Genomic DNA, 21,379 nt, shown 5'->3' with positions numbered 1-21,379 from the left:
TTCCTTGCGTAATATTTATTTAAGTAAGTTATACAAACATTTTTATTTTAAAATATATGTTTCGTATAATTATTTAGTACAACTATTTAAAAGCATTAAAATATATCTGTGGTACCTGACATGTTACAACTAACATATTTCATTTTTCGATCTGCGATCAGATCTTACGTACACTATGATTAATACTCACTGGTAATGTCTTCTTTTCGCGACATACTTACGCATTAAACAAAAATATCGAGACACACTTGGAAAAAGATTTTTACTCGAGCGCTTTAATATTCTTCTACTTTAGAATGAAAATAAATAATGATAAAATCGTCAGAAAACAACTACAATTAATTTCCTTATTATATCTTTTTCTACCCGCAATTACTTCTTAAAGTCAATTTTTGGTACCATCGCTTTTAATCATTCTAACAACATCTACACATTGACAATATAAATAAATCGCGTATACTTTAATTAATAAAATACACGAGTATAATCGCTAAACTAGAAGCAACGAGAGATCGATAAAGAAATTGATCGTTATCAGGTTCACGGGCAATCCTTACACGTATTACATTTTCAGGTACACAGTTACGATAACATTCGAGAAAAGGGTCAACGTTAATGCAAACCAAGATTTCCTCCCAGACCCTGTTCCTTCCTCCACTGTGCTAATCGGATAGAGTACCAGGCCTGGAAGATGCAACGAAAAAGAATATCGAATATCTTTCTTTTGATCATAATATTTTTAAGATATTTCCTTTTTTCAGAAAAAAGTATAAAAACCTCGACATCGGCTTCAGAAAGTCCCGTCTCGGCCGCCAATAGGACGATATCCGCTGTATGAGGTGCCCTCGGCCATCTATTGAACTGTTCCTGGAGAACAGCTTCTTGATCCGTGGTCAAACGGATGACTCGGGCATCGGATCCTCTGTTGGGATATTGCGGTGAGGCTGATTTCAACATTTTGCCTACGAACAGAAGCATCATCAGTGGTGCAAGTAGTGGTTGCATGCAAGGCGACAACGGTGCCGAGAGGAGGGAAAATCGCGACAATTATCGCGACAGAAGACAGTGTGAATCAGCGCGACGCATCGCCAATATAGGTCTTGAATATTCCCTTTTACGGATAACACGCTGATATACCGTAAAAGCACGAGGGTCGACCTCTCGGTAAATTGACTTTCATTATATAATATGCGCCTCGCATTATCATTAGCTTGCAAGTTATACGACTAAGGCGTGGTAATCGTAATAGTTGTATAATAACGCCGGTTATTACGTAAATGCGTGCAATGCTGTTTTGTATTTATTTAATGTTATTTATTATTGTGCAAGATTAGGCGCGATTACACACGCCAAGTCCTTAACTGGAAACTTATTCGACGAACAATTTAACAATGGGAAGAAATTTATTTTGGAACGAAACGATTATATTTCCCCGTTAAATTCGTCGAATTTAAACGTCCAAATGATTTTTCTTTTTTCTTTTTTTTTTTTTTTTTTTTTTACGATTCTTGGAGCGAACAACAGCTGTAAAAATCCACGGGCACGGAGAACGAAACGGAGGAACGAGAATAGCGCGACATTGACCCAACGTCAGGGACTCTACACGCTTTTGGATACATTTCAAGAGCCGATTACACGGGAACGGGAATAACAAAAGTCGTGTCTGGCTTGCTACGTCTGAATCGCGTGTCTCATCGTGCGTCTCGCATCGATTTTATGCTATTCTTCTCGGAAACGTGGCAAATTTAGGATCGAAATGGAAAACAAGCGCACGTAATATTTTTCATTCCACATGAAAGCAAATTGAGAAGGAAGTTTTTATATTTTTATGAAACGTAATGTGGAATCGTATCATGTTACTTTTTAAGTGGTAACGATTCTATTCGTTAAAAATATGACACGAGTATATACTAACGAGTCGTGAAACAAATGAAATATGAGGTGGGAATAAAAAGAGGGAAAAATTGATACGCGGCACGTGGCCAATTTCCCCACTCGATTTTTAAAAATTTATTCCACTTACTCGGCTCGGTGAATCTCACTCTATGCGTGGATTTTTTGGGGACATAGCGATTCTTCGGATAGGAAGCACTTCGTTCGCATATGTAACACCTCCTTTCGTAAAAATACGAGGAATACTCGCTCATTTCTCGCGGAATGGAGTTTTGCGTTCGGCTCGGTCGAGAGGATGATAAACGTTCGTGTGCGCGGTTCACGCGCGACTGATTCCTACCTGGTTTCGCCGCAATTGATTTTAAGCGCGCGTTAAGCAATTTAAAAATGTAAATCGATGCGTACACGTAGGAGATATTCAGCCTTGATAATAGATATGCACCGATCTAACGAAAGATTCAACCGAGTTCCTTGCCAAAAAGGTTAATTATACAGTTCTGTTTCCGGTTCTGAATCACCGGTCCGTTAAGCCATCAAGTATTTGGCTCCCTTTCTACGTCGTACGAGCATCGATAAATTATCTCGCTATTTTTTTATTCGTCTATTTAATAACAAACAACGAGCATTTGAACACGGCACGCTATGTATTTTCTCACGTCGAACTATTCGCACCTCGATCGATTCTCTAAGCGCTTCGCTTTCTCTTCTCGAGATTAAATGATTCTCGTTCTCCAAAAAGAGCATCAAATCGAATCATCAACGATCTCTCAATGACGTGTATGTGTGTGTGTGAGAGAGAGAATTCTGCGTTTAAACAAGCACGCCACGACATTTCAGTGACGGTGTGTTTGTTGTTTCACGATGCGTAGGCGGCAAGTAGACGCTGCCTTGAGCCGTATGTTTATGGAGTAGCACGGCGGAATGTTAAACTTGACCCACAGATCGGATCGCATGCCGAGTAAGTAGGCGCGGATGGAACGATCGAGGGCTCGGATCGGGAACTCGTTTATTAAAAGTCGGTAACGTTCGTCCACGTGTAACACGACCAGTTGCCAATACGCTCGTTGTGGTTTTTTGACGAAACCGTCGCGTCTCGATCGAAAATGCATAGTGTAAAATTATAAAATGATACTTGGAAGCTCGTTTCGCGATTCTTTATTTTGATCTCGTTCGAGAAGAAAAAGAAAAAAGAAATATATATGTGTATATATATATTATATATATAGAAATTAGGTGTGACGAGGTTAGGTTGCTCAAGAGTAGAATATGCTGTACAGCGGGCTATCCTTGATGCCTTCGTATAATTCGTATATTTTATCGGGCGTGCAATACACAGGTAGATCATCTTGGCAAAATTGCAGAAAATCGAGCAGATTCTCCTCGATCTCTTGGTGATACACGGAACCAACGAATCTCGATTGGATGGTTTGAAGATCGCTCTTTTGTATCTAGATGTGGGTTGGCAGAACGTATTAACAGAGGTTTCGTTTTCGAAAGCTCGATTCGATTCGCCTCGTTCGAACTCACCTCGTCCCATTTCGACTGTATTAGAGCATGTACGCAATCGTTAACCAAAGATTGGCCGGATATCGCCTACAAATAATATCTGTGTTTTTTTCCTTTTCTCTCTTTCTCGTTTCTTTTTCTTTTTTTTTTTCTCTCTCTGTCTCTTACCGTTTTCGACAAGAGCGTGGCACGATTCTCCACCCGAAGACAATCGAATTTATCGTAAAATATGGCCAGGGCCCACGGTTCCCGAAAGTATTCGAAAAAGTCCACGATCAGTGATTCCTGAATCACGAGGATTTAATTACATTGTTCGAATACTCGAAGATAAACGCGTGAACGCTTACTTTGAATCGCGCCTTTAAATCGTTTAACAGGCTCTCGTGTTTTCCCCACAACGAGCACATATGATCCACTTCGAAATTCTAAAAATTAACTCAATCCTTTTAATTTTGAAAAATAAAAACTCCCCCCTTTTACCTTTTTGTTGAAACAGGTTATCGTCTCGACCATATTGAACCGATTTAATCTTATCCGGAAGTAGCCGATATCGCTTTTGCACGATCCCGTGATCAGCGCTTGACCCTAAAACACGCACAACAATTGAAAGAAAGTATTTTCGTCGGGGAATCGTCAATCGATCGACACGTAACACTCACGTAAATATTGTAACGAATCGCGATCTTGCGTGGCGTGCCTTTCCCGCATTTTCGTACGTAAAGAAATCGATAACCACCAGGTAGGATGCAGGCCACTATCAATGGTAATCGGAACACGTATATCGATTCGTAGACTTTACGTTTCGATGGCACGGACGCTGGATCCTTGCCTTGGTGCTCGTTTTCGATGAACGAACGAATGATTTTCGCCAACTATATTATAAATAATTTAAAATTCGTCGAAGCGGTTCGATTCTCTAATAATAATTCGATATCGTTTGAAATTACTTATTATCGGCGATTATCGTGTTTCACTTACAATTTGCATTTTATCGACGACGAATCGTAGTTAAGCTCGAGTAACTACGAGACGAAATGAAAAATTCGCGAATTCTCGTATTTTAAGAACCGTTGCTCTGAACGATCTGGAAATGTAGAACGTTGATCTACTAACTTTTTCGCCGATCTCGATTCTGTTGAACTTTTTGTGCTGCCAAGACTCGCTGTAATACCTTCTGCAATACTTGGTTATGGTGCCAGCAGCGAAGATCGACGGATCGTTCGTTCTCAAGTCCGAATCTATGACCAATTGACCGTCGAACATCAACCCGGATCTACAGATCGCTGAAAAAACGGATCGATCGAGTGGTGAAACGCAACCTCCCCGACTCTCGTAAATTATAGTTTAACGATTGACGTGAAATATTGGCAATCACCCAAGAATATCTTCATGCCGATAGTCTTTTCGTAAAAATTGATCAAAAAGTCGCAATCCATCACTTCGCTCTTGCCCTTCGACTTTATAACGATCGATTCGATCATTTTACCCTTTGACGTGTCCTCCACCTTCCAATTAATCAATTCCCATCCCATGATTATGTTGATGTTGTTCCTCGTGATCGACTCCATCACTTCCGTGTACACCTTGAACACGAGTTCGAAATCAAAATTTATCGGATGGAAGCAACCAGGAGGCCTTATTTTCGCGTACTTCGCAATCGTCGAAGAACGCCTGGTCGTAGGCCGTGCACTGGGCCAGCGTGGGCTGGATCAACGTGATCCAAGAGCCATCCACTCCGAATTCTAGCAACCCTTGGAGAGCGCAGTAGCAATCTATGTTGTTTCCGTAAAATATGATAATCTCTAAAAATAAATCAGAAAATTGATCAATCGTATAGGAGCATTCCATCCATTCCTGTCCCCGATCGATTAACTTTTCTTTTTCAAATTTTCCGTCTGCTTTTTTATCTTCTCCAGGCATACGGCCGCTTCCGTGTCGTCGTTGATCGTCAACATGTTCCAAGGCACTTCGGCGTCCAAAAATTGTCTACGCGAACAATATCGTCGATATTTTATTACGTTTCCCTTCGTTTTCTTCCTTTATTACCCTTTCTTCTCGAGTTCCAATTCTTCTTGAAACTTGGGCTTTTGATACTGCATCCCGCAGGTCAAGATCAAATAATCGTACGTGATGTTCCCTTGCTGCAACACGGTCACGTATTTCTCCTTCCTGTCGATCATAAGAAGAATGCATCCGCGATCGTCTCGATTCGAGCGTCGCCTCCTCTTTCTACCTGTTAATCGTTATAACCGTTCCGTACACGATGTTGATCCAGACACGCGTGGGAAGCTCCCGACGATATTTCCGGCAGTATCGGCCGGTGAACGGTATCATTCGATCGCTCAAATCGTTGTAATCATTGTCGTAAGGCAAACCGTTGGGCGATATCAATGTGAGATTCGCGAATTTTATGAAATTGCAACTAAAAAAAAAATAAATCCATGAAACTTTACCCTTCTGCCTCTTTCGAACAAAGAAGAAAGTGGACAACTTTTCTGATCTTTTTAAATTCCTTAAAAAAGAGGAAGCAAAAATCTGAAAAAGAATTCCGAAATACTTATCGAAGTCTCCAATTCGGCATAGGAAAATCTTGTCGATTGAAAATTCATATAAGAATTTCCTCGTTAGTCCGAAAATTGAGATTTTACCCGAGAGCAAGTTCTTCCACAAACGCGACACCGCAATCCGAGGCACCCACGACGACTATCTTCGAATCAACGGTATTACTGAGCATCATGGACAATCTTGGCGTCGTCAAGAAAAGGGAGAAAGATTCGGTTTCTTTTTTAGGTTTCCTGTCCGTTTCGATTAAATTACGGTACCGATATTTTATTCTTCGCCGAGGATACACGGGGATCATCATGGTCAAACATATCGCAAGGGGATGCTTGCGTGTCTGGAAACGACGGGTATTTTCTTTTATTCTAATTAAGCCTCGTGATTTCATGCTATCGATTTCCAATTTTTTTCCCTTTTTACCAGCGTGCTCAACGAGCTCTCCTCGAGTCGATAGTAAAAGACGAAAAAGCCGCTGAGCCGTGAAATCTCGCTGATAATGTACGGCGTGTGAATGGAGAAGATCGGCATTAGGATGAAGTGGAGGATACGGGCGTAAGCGTTGGGTGGAATATTTTGTATCGCTATGTAATCCTCGATGTGGTAACGTCGCTTGAGGTACGTGGTCTCGTTCTCGACGCTGGTGTCGAATTCGTTGTTGTTGCGGCCATTCGAACTGTTCTCTCTCGAAAATTTAAGTGAAAAGAAAATTTGCATAAACTTACCAAATAATTATAACACCGATAATCGTGTCGTTCCACTTGAAGATGTAAGAATACACGTCCGATTGTTTTTTAATCGTCGCTCTATCGAAATCGTGCAGAACGTACTCCGATTTTCGAATTCTTTTTAAAAATCTCTTCAATATCAGCTTGTCCAAAGACTTGCCAACGCGGACCGATATCCGACCCAGGAGAGCGGCACGATGCGTTAAATACAAACTCATTGGATAATCTTTGTTGCACTTCGGAGACACTCGCTACGCCATGTTGAAAAATGTACGCGATCGTAATACAGTTACTCGTATCGTTGAAAAGAAATCGAACGTACCATGAAGTGATGGAGAAGAGGGATGAAAACGTGATTGGAGGGCAAAAGGATCGCGCAATATTCCAAATCCGGGAAGCTCTCGAACGCGGCCTCGATGAAATTCCTACTTTCCCGAAGTTTCATCTTCTGTTTCATCGCGAAAATCTCGAGAACGAACGCGTTCACTTGGCCGTAGTAAGTCGGCTGTTCAGGAATATAGATCTTCTCCAATTCTATGTCCTCGATTATGCTGGTAACCATCGTCTGTCCTTCGTTTTAAAAAAAGAAATCGTTCGTTCTTCTCTTTCCTTTCGTCTGCTTTTTGCGAACTCACGTGGAATGTGGAACAACGAGTCGACGAACGCGCTCGACTCCATTTTCGACTCGTAGTACATGCTAAATTGACGAGTTATCCGTGGAAGATCACTGATGAAACTTATCATCGACGGATCCATCTCCTCGAGCGCCTTTATTTCCAGTTGATCGGTACCCTCTTCTACAATCTCTTCCACGCTTTCCTCCGGAGAAATTATCGTGGAGGATCTAACGCGGTTCGAATATTACCAAACGTGGAGCCAAGTGGATAGATCTATCGAGAGACAAATTGCCTATAAATACTATCCGAACCCTTCCGACTCGATATCCCAAGATTTCTTCTTGAAAAAGGAGAAGAACGTCTCGCTGTCGGGCCTCATGTATTCCTCCGGGAGTAGATCTTTCTTGTGGGGTTTTCTAAGGCCGTTGTACGGTACCAACTGGAAATTGTCGATCAGTGTGTCCACGTCTATGTTCTTGTTAATGAACATCACACCGGTGGCCCTGTCGTCTTCCTCGGAAATGATCAATTTTCGACAACCATCGGGGTTACGAACCATCTCGCTCACGTAAAATTCACCGTAAAACTCTTTCAACAGAGGCGTTTCGGCGTGGATGATCGACACCACGTCATCGTTATCCTCTTCCCTGCCGCGTGATCGAAAAAATGAAGACGTGAAATATTTATAAGTTAAATTCGAAACGAAGTTTAAAGTTTTTAAAATAAAATCAAACTTTTCCACGATATTCAAAGATTATTAATTTTCTGATCAAAATTATTTATAACGATCCTTTGATGAGAAAAAAAAGTGGCTCGCTTAAAAAACTTACACTACGCGGCGAATTTTCAACCTTGGTTTTTTCAGAAAACGATCGGTCATATACACGGACTGGTACGAGGGATAATCATTCTCAGAATTTAACGGAATCTTGATCATCTGTTTCTCGAAAATGTCGTCTGCGGTAATGAAAACGATGAGGTTGAATCAGTGGACCGAGAGATCTATCTATCCCTATCTGTTCTCACCGAGAATGATCCGAGGAGGAATCACGATGAGTATGTATTCCAAATACGAGGTGACATCGAACAATCCGGAGAGGAGTTTTTCGAAGAAGTGGCCGGTGTATCGGCTGTCCCAGACGAGCATATGCACGAACATCGAGTTCCTCTCCGACACTTGTTGCGGCCTTTTTCAAACGAAATCCCGGTAAACAAACAACTCTCCCCTTTTTTCCCCATATATTGGAGGCGAGCAAGCACCTCGAGTGTCCTCTCTGTTTACCTGTACAACCTGTACAACCAATTCGTCCAATCTTCCGGAATCACCGAAGGCACGTTCGGATAATTGCAGATGCAGATGCCTGAAATGATCTCGCCTTTCTCGTTCCACTGCACCATCGAGTGACAACTGGTTTCGCTGCAAATTATCAACGTCCCTCCAACGTTACCTCCTGTATTTTTCACAAATTTTTTTTCGTACAACTCAGGCGAGATTACAAGATACATTCGATGTTCAAGTCCCCGAAAATTTCATACGTTTCCGGGCGCAACAATCGTTCCACGTTCGGCAGATCGGCGTGCTCCATTGCCCTCGAGCCGATGATCTTCGCAGGTGGATCCTTGCTCCTCTTCCCGAGGAAATACGGCTCTGGATCGCCGATCCATATGTTCATCATGTTGCACGACCACGATGGAGGAAAAAGTTTCTTTCGAGAAATCGAAATCTGTTTCTCTTCGAGCGATCGATTCAAATGGTGATTAATCGGCTTCGCGACTATATTCAGGGAAGGGAGGGGAAAAATAATAAATTGAGGGGAAGCAATGATGACAATTGATGAACGATCGTTGATGCAACGCTTGCGTAGAAAATAGAGATCGATTCTATCGATCGGGGAATGGAATAATCGTGGGAAAAGAGAGGCTTACCGTATGCACCCAATAAGGCGACCGACTTTAATGCCCGCAAAAAAAGGTAATAACGAAACTCCTCGAACGATTTAAACGGAGGGGCAAAGTAATTGCTTCGTGTTCTCGCTGCTCGCTAGTACCCTTCTTGTAACTCGGCTTTCTTCTCGTCGAAGTGTTAAGCCACGTTCACAATGGCCTCGCTCGATCTTGAAGGGGGAATAACGAAAGCAGAAGTGATCGGGCGTAAAAAGAACCAGCGGTTTTATTAATTTTTGAAAAGCGAGCGCGGAAAAAATCGCAAAAATTCAAATAAGAAAGGATTTTTTCCAACTTTCTTTCATTCATTTCTTCGAAAAAATATTCTTTCTTCGTGACATCGAGTCATTGAACGTGTTTTAAGTATTCAAATTTATAATAAAAAAAAATTGAATCGTAACTTGAATAAAGAAAAGAATTGAATTGGAATAATATGCAAATTGTACGAGAATAGAATCGAACAGAAGAGTTCCTCCTAGTTAACCAGTTCGAATGAACGATCAAATTGTTTTTCCGGTCGCAACGTGCACGCATCGCGAAAGCCATTTACGTTGCACACTTGGTGCTGGCAAAGCGGCTGGCACGTGCTCGATCCGCAACGCAATCGACGATAAACCGACACGACCGTTACAATACATTGCTTCGCCGCACTTTTCGTCCGTTACAAATCCTAAGTCTTCCCCGTTCATCGAGCTTAAAAGGCGATATCGCGTAGAATCGATTTCTCTCGGCACGGTGGTAAATCAAGCTTCGCCAAGGACTCGGTAACGATTCGCGTCATGCAACAACAACGGCTTGTGTCACGATATGCAGCCTCAAAAATGCACACCTGGCTCGAGCGTTTTGGCAACCAAGCCTGCTTGGCGGACCTACTTTTCGCGTTAGTTTGTCTATCTTTTCACTCGTTGTCGTCTACTAAGTTTTAAAGTTAAATATAAAGGATATATCGTTACATTTTTCCAAGATCTATCATATTTGTCGATTTTTATGATTTACTTACGAGCATCGATTCACTTTTATATTTATTTGCTTATTTTTAATTGTTACAGTTTCTATAATATAATTGAGATTTTTTTCTTGTATCTTTTTTTTTTTTACGTAACATTTAATATCGCGCGATCATCGATTGCGGATTCGTTTTAAATTAATTAAAAATAATCGAAAGAATTTCGAAACGAATGGACGATACCGCAGATAAAAAACGCACAATGCATCGATGGATTGATTATTTTCAGATTTATTCGATTATCAATCTCTTCTGTTCGCTTTTAAGAACGGAACAGAAACCTCTTCTTCGTAAGTTTCTAATTAGCTCGACTTGAGATCCGCCGACTGATTACAAGCCGTGAGATCGTCGCCGAAGAAGCGCGGTACACAGAAACGGGCTTTTATTAATAACTGCAAGAAACGCGGAAGCATCGGGCCAAGGATTCTTTTTCCAACCGCGATGATATTACGCTGATGTTCCTATCCCGCTTCTTATGATCCGTGAATCGAAAAATTCTCGCGATAATTCAACGGGAATAACTAAATCAGCGAGATCGATACTCGCTTCGTTTGAGAAATAACGCGCAATATGGACCATTGAACACGCAACGACTCGTAACGAGTTTTATTACGTCAGACCAACCACCGTGTGTACGAATTTCCGACTTGCGAAACCGACGCAGCTCCTTTACTTTTACTCCGCCAATGTTCCCACAATTCTTCGAGTATCCGCAGTTACCCAGCAACGCGTGAATCGACGCGATACGAATCAAAGGCTTGGATTTTTTGCCCCGGGAAAAAATAATCCAAGTTTTCGCCTTGCTAGGGATGCGAGAATGTTTCGCACAATTTTTCGAATATGCTCATTCGATTTAGTAATACGTCGCAGTAAACGTGGTGTCATTACGTCATTAGTCTTCTTATCTATATTCAGGTATCGTAAGTTAATTAACGCGTTCGATGGAGTGTGGAAATTAGTGAGTTGAGACCAATTTTATTTGTCTCGTTCTAAACGTTCTCTCTCTTTCTCTTCGACAATTTAAATTATCTATCTCGATCTAACCGTTTGATTCGATAACGATCAGTATATTGGTATAGTATACATATGTACATATACTTGATCTCAACGTGAGCCATAAAGAAAAAAAGTCAATCTTTACTCAATTAAAAGCCAACTAGAACGTTCTACTGCTATAGAGTCTCAAATCTCGTTGTTGTACATACAGAATATCGTATTCGAATTTCCAGAGCTTGAGAAAAATTGATTCTAACTTACCTGTTGATCTCTCTAGGTCGATTTGTCGAACAAAACAAACATTAACACCCTCACTCAATGGCGGTGCGCACCAGACTGAGATCAAGTAGCGGAGTTTCGAAGATCGGGCAGCGGTCTGCAACTGCAATGTAAAAAAAGTTCAGAGAGGAGGAGTGGGGAACAGGCTGGGAAAGTAAGTTACTTACCTAGCATTAAGTGGACTCGAAAACGGGAAGTAAACAAATTCTCTTTGCATCTCTTTAAAGACATCTTACTTTCTCTTCCTGACTTTATCTTATCTATTAATTTTTGTTTTTTTTTTTAGATATCTTTTCATCTTTTTTAATTATTGATTATCGTCGAGTGAAATTATACAAAAGGAGGACATAAATTGCATTTTGAAGCGTGACGTTTATTTGCTTAGTTTTTTCACTTTTGACGTTTGTTTAGTCTGCATCTGATTAAGTTAAATTAAGAAGCAACGAAATCATAGGAAATCTAAAATTGGCCGCGCTATTGGTAACTACGTACAATAATGCGCCCTTCGCTTAGTATCATTCGCGTTGGAATTGCTCTAATTTTACAGACGTGCAGAGAATAATTTGCGAGCTAAATCGTCGCTAGAAATTCTTCCTATTGATATTGTACACGTGACCAATCAGGACATTGAAGTAATGATGACGCTTTAAAAATATAAGATTTATTACATATGCTCAAATCTTACAAATAAGACTCCGTACAATCGTTATTAAATGTAATATGATAAGTAAACAATGATTTCCAATAAATTAGAAAACTTATAATTTTCGCTGTTATCTAACTATCACAGATGCTTGGATTTAACTCGAAACGACAGAGAAAGTGATTAAAGTTAAAAAAAAAAAATTTGCATATATCCTTGATAAAGTGAACGTATCTGGAAGAAGTAAAATACGCGCATTTGAGATAGAAAATAGCATATGTTATATTTATTATATATTAATTTGATACCAAAATTGATCATTTGGCTATATTCTATAATATGTAGACTTACGTGTTTGCTTTCCTCTATCGATTTCGAAAAAAAGTTAATCGTTAATATGATAACTTTATTGTTGTTATAACACGAGAAATGAGCTTACAAATTACTTATGGTAATTTCCGTATGCAACTTATGTGTATATATATATATGTGTATACACATATATACATATATATACATATAAGTTGCATATATATAATATATATATATATACATATATATATGGAATATCTCGTGTACTTAACACTTATACATTTATATCTACTATAATTTTATGATCATATTATTATCATCTCTCACATTATCACCTTTCATTTGACGATGAAAGCTCAAAGTAAAGTATTTCGCATATTCAATAAAATACACGATAATTCGGTTGGTCGTATCTAGGGACGTTTATTTTGTAATGCGATACGAACTTTTCAATTTAAATCAATGGAATATATTGATTCATAGAGTAGTAGAAGATTATAAAATGGAAGAATAAGCAGAATGAGTGCACGGAAGCTTGAGCGTTGCTTATGTTCGAGAAAGTATAAAAGCAAGTCACATGTATATAATTTTTGATTCTAAATCAGTATCATAAAGTATCATAAGAGAAATATTCTTATAAGCTAAATTTAAATGGTAACGGAGTTTTCTCACAGTAGAATTCCTTATTGTTTTTTCTTTTTTTAACAGACTTCAACATTGTCGAGACGTTTAAAGTAAATCGTATCAAATTACTGAAATTTGAGCGACTTACAGGAAACGAAACTTTTTTTTAGGCAAGATATTCAGAGATCGATATTTTATGACTTTAAATTTTCGATTCTTAACAGTTTATCATTTATTAAAATTATTCGTCTTTTCACCTATCTTCGTTCACTCCGGGAACATTGTCTTCAGCGTCTGCCACTACCCGTTGTTCGGTGGGGATAATCTCGTTGCTTTTGTTTTGCGAATTCTCAACTTTGTACAATACATCGTGGCAAAGTGGACAACGATCCTGAACGTACAACCATTTTCGCAAACAAACGCTATGAAAGTAATGATTACAGCGCGTGATCTTGGCACTTTGCATCTCTTGATAACAAATAGCGCAAACATCATCCAGCATTCGAAGCTGCTCTGCCTTTGCTTCGGGCAGAGAATTGATTTTGTTAACGGCTGATCGACGTTTCATGAACACACTCCAACCGGCTTTTGCTTCGCACCATATATTAAAATAGGCATGGATACATATCATAATGGCTCGAATTGCTCCACCAGATTCGAACACTAACATCCAAAATCCGTTGAAGAACAGAATAATACCAAATGTAAATTCGACCGTATTACCGAAAGATCGTATTATATATACGCAATCGTCGAGCTGTTCCCAAAATACGCTACGATAAGCATCGATTAAAAATAAAGAATAGATAGCGAGCGAAACTAGCACTTTTACAATCACTTCGATACTAAATACCGATACCGCAAGTAACCACGTGTTTACGGTATAATGGGACCAAAGATATACTAAAAGTGACACTGGAAATAGTATCAAAAATACGCAAACTGCCAGAGCACGAATATGTCGATGAAGTGCTGGATTATGCGAAGCGCTGAGTGACATCAAAAGTGGATTTACGATATTATGGACAAAATGTAGAACAGCCGTAAACAATAAACAAAAATTACGACACAATCTGACCAAACGCTTCTCTCTATCCAAACTTGTTAATCCAGTTTGCAAGGCCAGTACGTAAAATAAAATTGCGGACACAGTACCGATACTCTTCTCGTCTTCGTCTTCCGTAAGCAACACCCATTGAAAGAAACATCCGATATAATCGCAAATAAATGAAATTATACTTGTCATTCCCAAAACGGCCGTCAATGTTTCGCAACCATTGACTAATAAACTTCTAATCATTACGTAATAAGTAAACGTCTCTTCACCGTAATGATTTCCAAGGATCTGAAACACTTGTCCTCCAACTCTTAGCATCCAAAACATACGTAATACACACGGAACGTTCAATCGGATCCATTCGGTTTCGGCGAGTGCGGATAAACCGTAATTGCTTATGAAGTTACGTGCATGTTGATAACCCATATAAATCGTGTTTAACATAGTAATTCCATTGTACCAAATAACAAATTTACATACAGCTAATGGAAGAAGAGCTGCAAATACTGGCACATGATAGAGAACTTGCGTCTGAAAAGTTATGAATATTTAATAATATGTGCATAAATGTAATAAATGTAGTAAATATAGTATATCATGTACATGTATATAAATCAAAATATTCTATACATAAATATGTAATAAATATGTAAATATAAAAATCTATTTTTTTACATACAATTGTTTCTAATTAAACTACATCGAATCATATTAGCAATTTAAATTGATTTAAATTAAATCGAAAATAAAGTTCTCGAAAAATCGCGTCATTATTTAAATCTTTTTTTTTCTTTTTCTATTGTTCATAAAATTCATAGAGATGTTATAAAATATGTTATATAATTAAAATTCATGATGAAGTTGTCTTGAAAATATATTTATCTAAAATATATGAATTTCAACTAACTTACCGGCAATGGACAAATGCCCAAAATCGGCGGTGCCATAAAACTTAATACAAGAAGTTTTTGCAGAATTGGATGTCTTGGTGCGAGATGAATATAACAAAAAATGCTAGCTAATAAGCATTGTAATACATAATTCTGAATTATCAAGAAACCCGGTCCTTCGTCTAAGATATATTTTAAATCAAGAGTCAAAATATCATCAAGTATGCTAGTTGTGTATTCACGTTGTGTGCTCACATATGTAATAATAGCTTTCATTGTACTAATATTTGACCAATAGGATATAAATATTGTCCCTACTGATATTAAGTATACATATACAATTATTAGATGTTTTGTCCATAACATAAATATGCATATTGCAGCTATATATCCTGAAAAATAAATATTTAACAATGAATCATTGATTTTTATTTTAATTTTAACTATAATATTATTTCTATTTTTATATTTTTTATTTTTTATATTTAAAATTGTAAAAGAAAAAAGAATAAAATAATTTTTAATTTTTTATGATTAATTCTTTATTATTATTTCTAAATTAATGGTTTATATATTTTAAGAATATTATATTATAAAGTTTACTTCTTTTTATAAACATACTAATCTATTGAAATTAACTTTATAATTTTGAATATAAAATTTCTAAAATAAATTTTATTATTTTGAATCTAATTATACTATAAACAATATATTTTATTTTTCATTAAGTCTAACACAAAAAATCTCATCATTCTCTAATAAAATAAAATTATTAAATTTTAAATCTTTGCTTAAACAATAAAATACATTACATTCAAGAATCTGTGAAAATGTATATAATATCTTACCCAAACAGCAGCATAAAAACTTCAATGCCATTATAAAATGCATTTTATAAGCAAAATATTCAAAGTCAAATGGTTGTAATAATGAAGTAGGTATTATTGAATTTACAATGCTATCTGAAACTCTTGATATCTTAAAACCACGTTCTGTGCTATAAAGCACTACATTATCATTAGATAATCCAAGTCCAATTCTAAGTAATTCATCTATGATAAATAAAGGTGGAACTCTAATCATAACATCCGCAAAAGTAAGTAGTTTTTCACGCATTGATGTATCCATTGTTTTTAAAATTTTTTTCTTTTGTAGTAGATTTTAAAGATATTTTATCCTTAAAAATTAATGATTGAATTTTTTCAAAGCAATTTAATTCAATTTGTTTAATACCTAAATATAAAAAATGTTAAATTTATAGTATAAATTAAAGTGTAAATTAAAATTGATTTTCTATGTTTAAAAATTATTAATGTTAAATTATATACAAACTTACCTTTGCAATTATAAAATTCACAGTTATCATATTCTCGAAATACGAGATTAATTAATAATTAGAATAATTTTTGTCATTGAAAAGCGACTAAGTCAAAACATTCTAAGAATTGTGAACTGTAATTTGTTTATAATTAACAAAGGGAAGTAACGAAAAAATGATTTAGATAACGATTTAGATAAAAGGATATTGCAAAAATCCAGAAGTATATAGCAATAAAAGTTTGTCGATTATTCTTCCCTAGTTGCTGTTTACAATGTGAACTGAATCGTTTGTAGATATTATTAATAGGATTTTATCATAGTGCGAGAATATTGCAACAACAGGCAGAATACGTAAATTTTTAGCCCTCGAATTTCTGTCAAAGATCTTTTCTTTCTACTCACTTCTACTTATAATTCTTAATATCTATTATTCACATACGATGACAATAATAAAAACACGTAAACTTGATTGAGGCGAGATTTAGATTAAACTACGTTTTTAAAATACGCGTAATTTTCTCTAACGTAAAACACTGTTACGTATACTTTGGAGGTTAAAGGGAAACATGCACGGAGAATTTGAACGATTTGATCAGATGGCGTTACATTACTTTATATCTATACACTTAATATATATGTGTACGTGTGTGTGTGTGTGTGTGTGTGTGTTCGTGTACATCATATTTGATGTAATCTTATAATTTATAACAAATTTTAATAATAATAGTTATATCTATCAAATTAAAAATATTATTATATTATCAATATTACTGCATTATATTATCAATTATTAAAATCATTTAAAAATCATTAATAAATTTATAAATAAAAATAAAATAAAAAAAATAGAATGTGTTCATAAAATTATGATTTTAAATTGATTACTAAACATAATATATACTATATCATTCACTATTAAATAGGAAATATAGTATCAAATAGAAATATGTAACGATACATGCAGAATCATTATTTTTCTTCAAATTCTACCTACCAAATCACATGCTAAATACAAAACGTACATGCAGTAGAAAAAGATATATACATGTTCATAATTATATAGATTTAATATTGATAATTTTATTATGCAAATTCATAATTTTATTGTTAATAATATCATTTACTCTCTTTATCGTTCGCTCGCGAAAATAAAAGATGGTGATTGTATGATAATATACTGATAATAAAAGAAGGAATAGGAGGAATGAGGAGATTAAAATCAAATTTCAATTGATTTTGGAAGCATACTGTCGATTTTAAATGAAAGCAATGCAAATGCATTTTTAATAACGTTGAATATGTTTTTTTCGTAGGTATTTTTTTATATATAAAATTCATATTCCCCAAAAGAATATTCAAATATATGTATATATATACATATATATATGTATATGTATATGTATATGTATATATATAATAGAAGAAAATTATGAGAAAATATAAAATTGTAAATAACATCTAAAAATTATAATACTATTTTGAAAGTAAAATTCATTCATTTTTTTCATGTTCTTTTTTAATATATCTGATATATTCAACGTTTAAATGCATATGTTATTTCATCCCGAAATAAGATAAATAAATGATTATATGATTGAGGCTTCCTTCTGCTCTTTACAAGCATGCAACGAGACATACGTGCAGAGTACAGAATATTCATACTGTCATTCATTCATAACTAGCTACCATATAACTTATCTATGTATATCTCGGCGCAGTGTTCATTCGTTTTTTCTGAAATATTCGAATCGTAATGCGCTTGCATATGCTATTATAATGCTATATCATAGAACAAGTGTCTTTTCATTTATAATTTCTATTGTAAATCCATACTCTTCATTTCGCCTTTATTCTGACACTGTTCTAATTATTTATGATAAATCTCATTGACAATGTTTGCGCTCGCAGCATTTAATTCGATTTTAGTTTTATTATTTCTTTCTTTTTTTTTTCAAACAAATCAACTGCTATCTTGAGTGTAAATTGCCATTCGCTCTTGAAACGTTGGCATTTTTGAGGCACATTATACGGTACAAAATAAACTCGGTAATCTTGAAGATATTCGAATATTAAATATTAGTCGAACATTTTCAAGATTTTCCCAAGCATTTTTTTAGAAGCAATTACGATCAGGTTGAATGGTAGAGTCAAAACCAGGAGTGAAAATTATTATTACTCGATTTCGACAGTTTTGCTCATTATTTTCTCATTTATGCTTTACATCATTCTTCTCACTATCTAGATGCCTTACGCTTTCTTCAAATTACATCAGTTCTGTGATCTTTTACATTTTTGTAGCGTAAATTTCTCGTAAAGATCTGTACCGTGCAAACAGACGTAATTAATTTTGGAAATCTCGAAAAGAACTCAAATGTTTTTTTCTCGATTTGTTTTTTTCCGCTGAAAAGATAATAAAATACAATATAAAACAGACAGTAAAAATGACAGTATTCTTTACGCATAACATTCTATGGCACGATTCATCTTAACTTGACAATGGATACCATAATTGTTCTTTTTACCTAATTGCGTGTTTTAGCGAGAAGAAATAAATTATAGAACAATAATTAAGAAAAATATGTAATCAATCTTAGATAAATCTTATACAAATAAACTTCCGAATATTTTGAGTCTCGCTATTGGAATTTTATTTCATTATATTTCACGCAAGACAGGTAAAAAGACTTATATGTATTCACTATAAAATCGCTAAGTATGGACTAATAATACATGGTACCTTAATAAAAATAGAGTTTCAACATTCGGCTAGTAATACAATGACGTTTATTATATCACAACGAGACAGGTCCTGCGTGCCAAAATTCTACTCTGCTCAGCGATTTTTTTTATCTTCATTTATGTCAATTCGGATTGTCCGATGCACGGATGCAGCGATGATACGACCAGTTGTAAGGCATTTTTTAATATTCAAAATGTTTTTTGAAGGGATCCATACATACGAGACCTCCATTTCACCTCACATATCAAGCAAGCAGATACAAATTGCATTTTCTTTTAAATAAATTTTATACCTAGTTAGTTTAAATCATTATAATCCATTGTTTTTGATAGTTTGTTATATTTCACTTGTCTCATATTCATCGATCCCGTTAGCATTCGATTTTACAAATATTAAAGAAGATCTAACGGGAGCTCCGGGCTCTTCGTTGCATACTTCAAGTGTTTCGGAATATAACGGTTTCCGTAAAATTTTCTACTGCGCGAACAAGTATCATTTTATTCCGGTCATTTAACACGATTTGTAATTGATTATATTATCATGCTATCTAATTTACCGAACAGATCAAGTCGTCATCACCGTGACTAAACCTGCATAGCAGTTAACAAAACAAACAAGTTACGCAGAGTCCCTATAATAATAATAGTAATAATTATAATAATAATAATTATAATAATAGCAGTAATAATATTAATATTACTTAATTGTAAAAATAAGTCTACGTTTTGTTCGATTAGAACGAAGTTCACGGTTTTCTCGCTTATATATTTTTGAAAACAAATTATTGTTACGATTTATCAATTATGATTTTTTAATTTTTAATTTTCGTGCTTTTTCTTTTCGCTTCCTCTTTATCGTGAACATTCAATTGTCTAAACATCTTGTTACAAAGATACTGAATAATAATCTTGGTTTAATACATAATTATTACATTTCATGCGTTGCATAAAGTTATAAAGGTTACTTTTTTTCTTTTATTATTGCTTTTACGTTAATATAGAAATAGGACAACTAAATTTCTTAAATGTTTTTACTTTTTTCGTTAGACACATGAAAACTACGTTGCAAGAAACGTGATAATATATAATATTATATTTTTAAATTAAATTGGACTTTGAAATTCAGCGCATAAAATACCTAATTTATTTCTGATATTTAAAACTTAAGACTTAATATCATTTGAATAAGAATATGATTAATTGAAATCATTTAAAACGCATAATTTAAAATAGTTTTTCATATCACGTGTGTTTTATTTTTGGCCATATAGCAGATCTTTCGGAGAAGTAATTAGAAATTAGGAGATGGGAGAGAACGAATCTTTTAGAACTATTTTAGCATAGCGATCATATATATATATATATATTTTTTTATATAAAATTATATGATTGCTTGTATTGTAAGTCGTTTATTTGCTTGTGACTCAAGAATTCTTATCTGTACACGTGAAAATTATTAATTCTAATTCTCGATCATGTACAATTTAAGTCATTAATATAAAGTACATGTCACTAAGATAATTTTTGCTATTGGTTTTCATTGATAAAAAAATGTCCAATTTTATTCACCTTGATCGCAATCGATAATCAGCGCGTATGTTTCAATCACATAATCGAATTTTATTTCCCATAGATTTTACGAATATTTTACGTTATATTCCGCTAATATATATATATATATAATGTATATATATATATATATATATTATTCAGCACATATTTAATTTACATAAACTCTGCAAGCGCAGCTTACCATCGTCAAATGCACTTTTTATTTTATTTTTATTTGTGTACGAAATCGCTGCTTATATGTGTAAGTGTATAAGTGTTAATAAGTTGTCAATAAGAAATATTAGAAAATCTGTATTCCACTTATAGTTACCACAACTTTTTTATATTTCTTTATTGAGTTTTTTTATTTTTTTTATTTTTTTTTATTAGAAAGCGGCAACTGACGAATGGTGCTTTACACCTATATCATTTACTATTACTGTTTAGTGTATACAATGCATTGATATTAATTTTTCTCCGAACTTTTAGTAGACGATGAATTTATCTTGTCTTTTTATATTTTGACTCGTATCGGCGAATATTTGTCTTTAACTGACATGCCATGGTATGAATATGTGATATTTCACTCAAAAATAATAATAATAATAATAATACAAGAATATAGGCCTACTATTTAATATTTTTTTAGTAGGTAATAAAAATAAAAGACTAATTAAAATTATCGAAAGCTTGGATTTTTTTTATATATTTGATAGTA

The 21,379-nt window shown here is 35.1% G+C and overlaps 4 protein-coding genes and 1 long non-coding RNA gene across 5 annotated transcripts; 1 reads left to right on the top strand and 4 right to left on the bottom strand.

The window, feature by feature from the left end:
- Positions 1 to 2,904, bottom strand: LOC108002296 (homeodomain-only protein). Its single transcript, XM_017063890.3, has 3 exons — positions 2,024 to 2,904; positions 778 to 962; positions 1 to 684 (listed from the first exon to the last, which is right to left on the bottom strand). The coding sequence occupies exons 1-3, from the start codon at positions 2,145 to 2,147 to the stop codon at positions 613 to 615; spliced, it is 381 nt and encodes a 126-aa protein (XP_016919379.2). The 5' UTR covers positions 2,148 to 2,904; the 3' UTR covers positions 1 to 612.
- On the bottom strand, positions 1,467 to 5,821 carry LOC108002294 (cilia- and flagella-associated protein 61-like). Its single transcript, XM_062085861.1, has 10 exons — positions 5,446 to 5,821; positions 5,050 to 5,385; positions 4,775 to 4,982; positions 4,513 to 4,682; positions 4,059 to 4,271; positions 3,880 to 3,984; positions 3,747 to 3,824; positions 3,568 to 3,684; positions 3,421 to 3,486; positions 1,467 to 3,341 (listed from the first exon to the last, which is right to left on the bottom strand). The coding sequence occupies exons 1-10, from the start codon at positions 5,590 to 5,592 to the stop codon at positions 3,147 to 3,149; spliced, it is 1,635 nt and encodes a 544-aa protein (XP_061941845.1). The 5' UTR covers positions 5,593 to 5,821; the 3' UTR covers positions 1,467 to 3,146.
- A 222-nt stretch (positions 5,822 to 6,043) lies between these two features.
- LOC133665618 (cilia- and flagella-associated protein 61-like) lies at positions 6,044 to 8,976 on the bottom strand. The gene is made up of 8 exons (XM_062086205.1): positions 8,837 to 8,976; positions 8,583 to 8,717; positions 7,612 to 7,947; positions 7,319 to 7,527; positions 7,006 to 7,253; positions 6,681 to 6,934; positions 6,379 to 6,595; positions 6,044 to 6,295 (listed from the first exon to the last, which is right to left on the bottom strand). Exons 1-8 carry the CDS (start codon positions 8,974 to 8,976, stop codon positions 6,044 to 6,046), a joined length of 1,791 nt encoding a protein of 596 aa, XP_061942189.1.
- Positions 8,977 to 11,539: 2,563 nt separating this feature from the next.
- On the top strand, positions 11,540 to 12,289 carry LOC108002297 (uncharacterized). Its single transcript, XR_001766838.3, has 2 exons — positions 11,540 to 11,679; positions 11,812 to 12,289. It is a non-coding gene; the product is annotated as an uncharacterized LOC108002297 (long non-coding RNA).
- LOC108002293 (protein TRC8 homolog) lies at positions 12,171 to 17,420 on the bottom strand. Its single transcript, XM_017063886.3, has 4 exons — positions 16,388 to 17,420; positions 15,900 to 16,284; positions 15,073 to 15,443; positions 12,171 to 14,692 (listed from the first exon to the last, which is right to left on the bottom strand). Exons 2-4 carry the CDS (start codon positions 16,177 to 16,179, stop codon positions 13,358 to 13,360), a joined length of 1,986 nt encoding a protein of 661 aa, XP_016919375.1. The 5' UTR covers positions 16,180 to 16,284; positions 16,388 to 17,420; the 3' UTR covers positions 12,171 to 13,357.
- Between the last annotated feature and the right edge of the window lie 3,959 nt (positions 17,421 to 21,379).

Source organism: Apis cerana, linkage group LG15 (genome assembly GCF_029169275.1).
Source record: "Apis cerana isolate GH-2021 linkage group LG15, AcerK_1.0, whole genome shotgun sequence".
Classification (NCBI taxonomy): domain Eukaryota; kingdom Metazoa; phylum Arthropoda; class Insecta; order Hymenoptera; family Apidae; genus Apis; species Apis cerana.
Note: the sequence above shows the minus strand (reverse complement) of the source record. Positions and strands in the feature narration are given on the sequence as shown.

Bases quoted from the DNA above. Each gene is read 5' to 3' on its own strand.
- LOC108002296 (XM_017063890.3), bottom strand. From the start codon at position 2,147: ATGAGCGAGTATTCCTCGTATTTTTACGAAAGGAGGTGTTACATATGC. The intron at 963-2,023 runs GTAAGTGGAATA...TTCTGTTCGTAG, and splicing joins AGTGAGATTCACCGAGCCGA to GCAAAATGTTGAAATCAGCC. The intron at 685-777 runs GTTTTTATACTT...TGCATCTTCCAG, and splicing joins TTTCTGAAGCCGATGTCGAG to GCCTGGTACTCTATCCGATT.
- LOC108002294 (XM_062085861.1), bottom strand. From the start codon at position 5,592: ATGCATTCTTCTTATGATCGACAGGAAGGAGAAATACGTGACCGTGTT. The intron at 4,272-4,512 runs GTTAGTAGATCA...TTTATAATATAG, and splicing joins GAATCGAGATCGGCGAAAAA to TTGGCGAAAATCATTCGTTC. The intron at 3,342-3,420 runs GTGAGTTCGAAC...ACCCACATCTAG, and splicing joins TACAGTCGAAATGGGACGAG to ATACAAAAGAGCGATCTTCA.
- LOC133665618 (XM_062086205.1), bottom strand. From the start codon at position 8,976: ATGATGAACATATGGATCGGCGATCCAGAGCCGTATTTCCTCGGGAAG. The intron at 8,718-8,836 runs GTATGAAATTTT...GATAATTTGCAG, and splicing joins CGATTGTTGCGCCCGGAAAC to CGAAACCAGTTGTCACTCGA. The intron at 7,948-8,582 runs GTAAACAGAGAG...ATCACGCGGCAG, and splicing joins TGGTTGTACAGGTTGTACAG to GGAAGAGGATAACGATGACG.
- LOC108002293 (XM_017063886.3), bottom strand. From the start codon at position 16,179: ATGGATACATCAATGCGTGAAAAACTACTTACTTTTGCGGATGTTATG. The intron at 15,444-15,899 runs GTAAGATATTAT...TTTATTTTTCAG, and splicing joins GTTTTTATGCTGCTGTTTGG to GATATATAGCTGCAATATGC. The intron at 14,693-15,072 runs GTAAGTTAGTTG...ATAACTTTTCAG, and splicing joins TGGGCATTTGTCCATTGCCG to ACGCAAGTTCTCTATCATGT.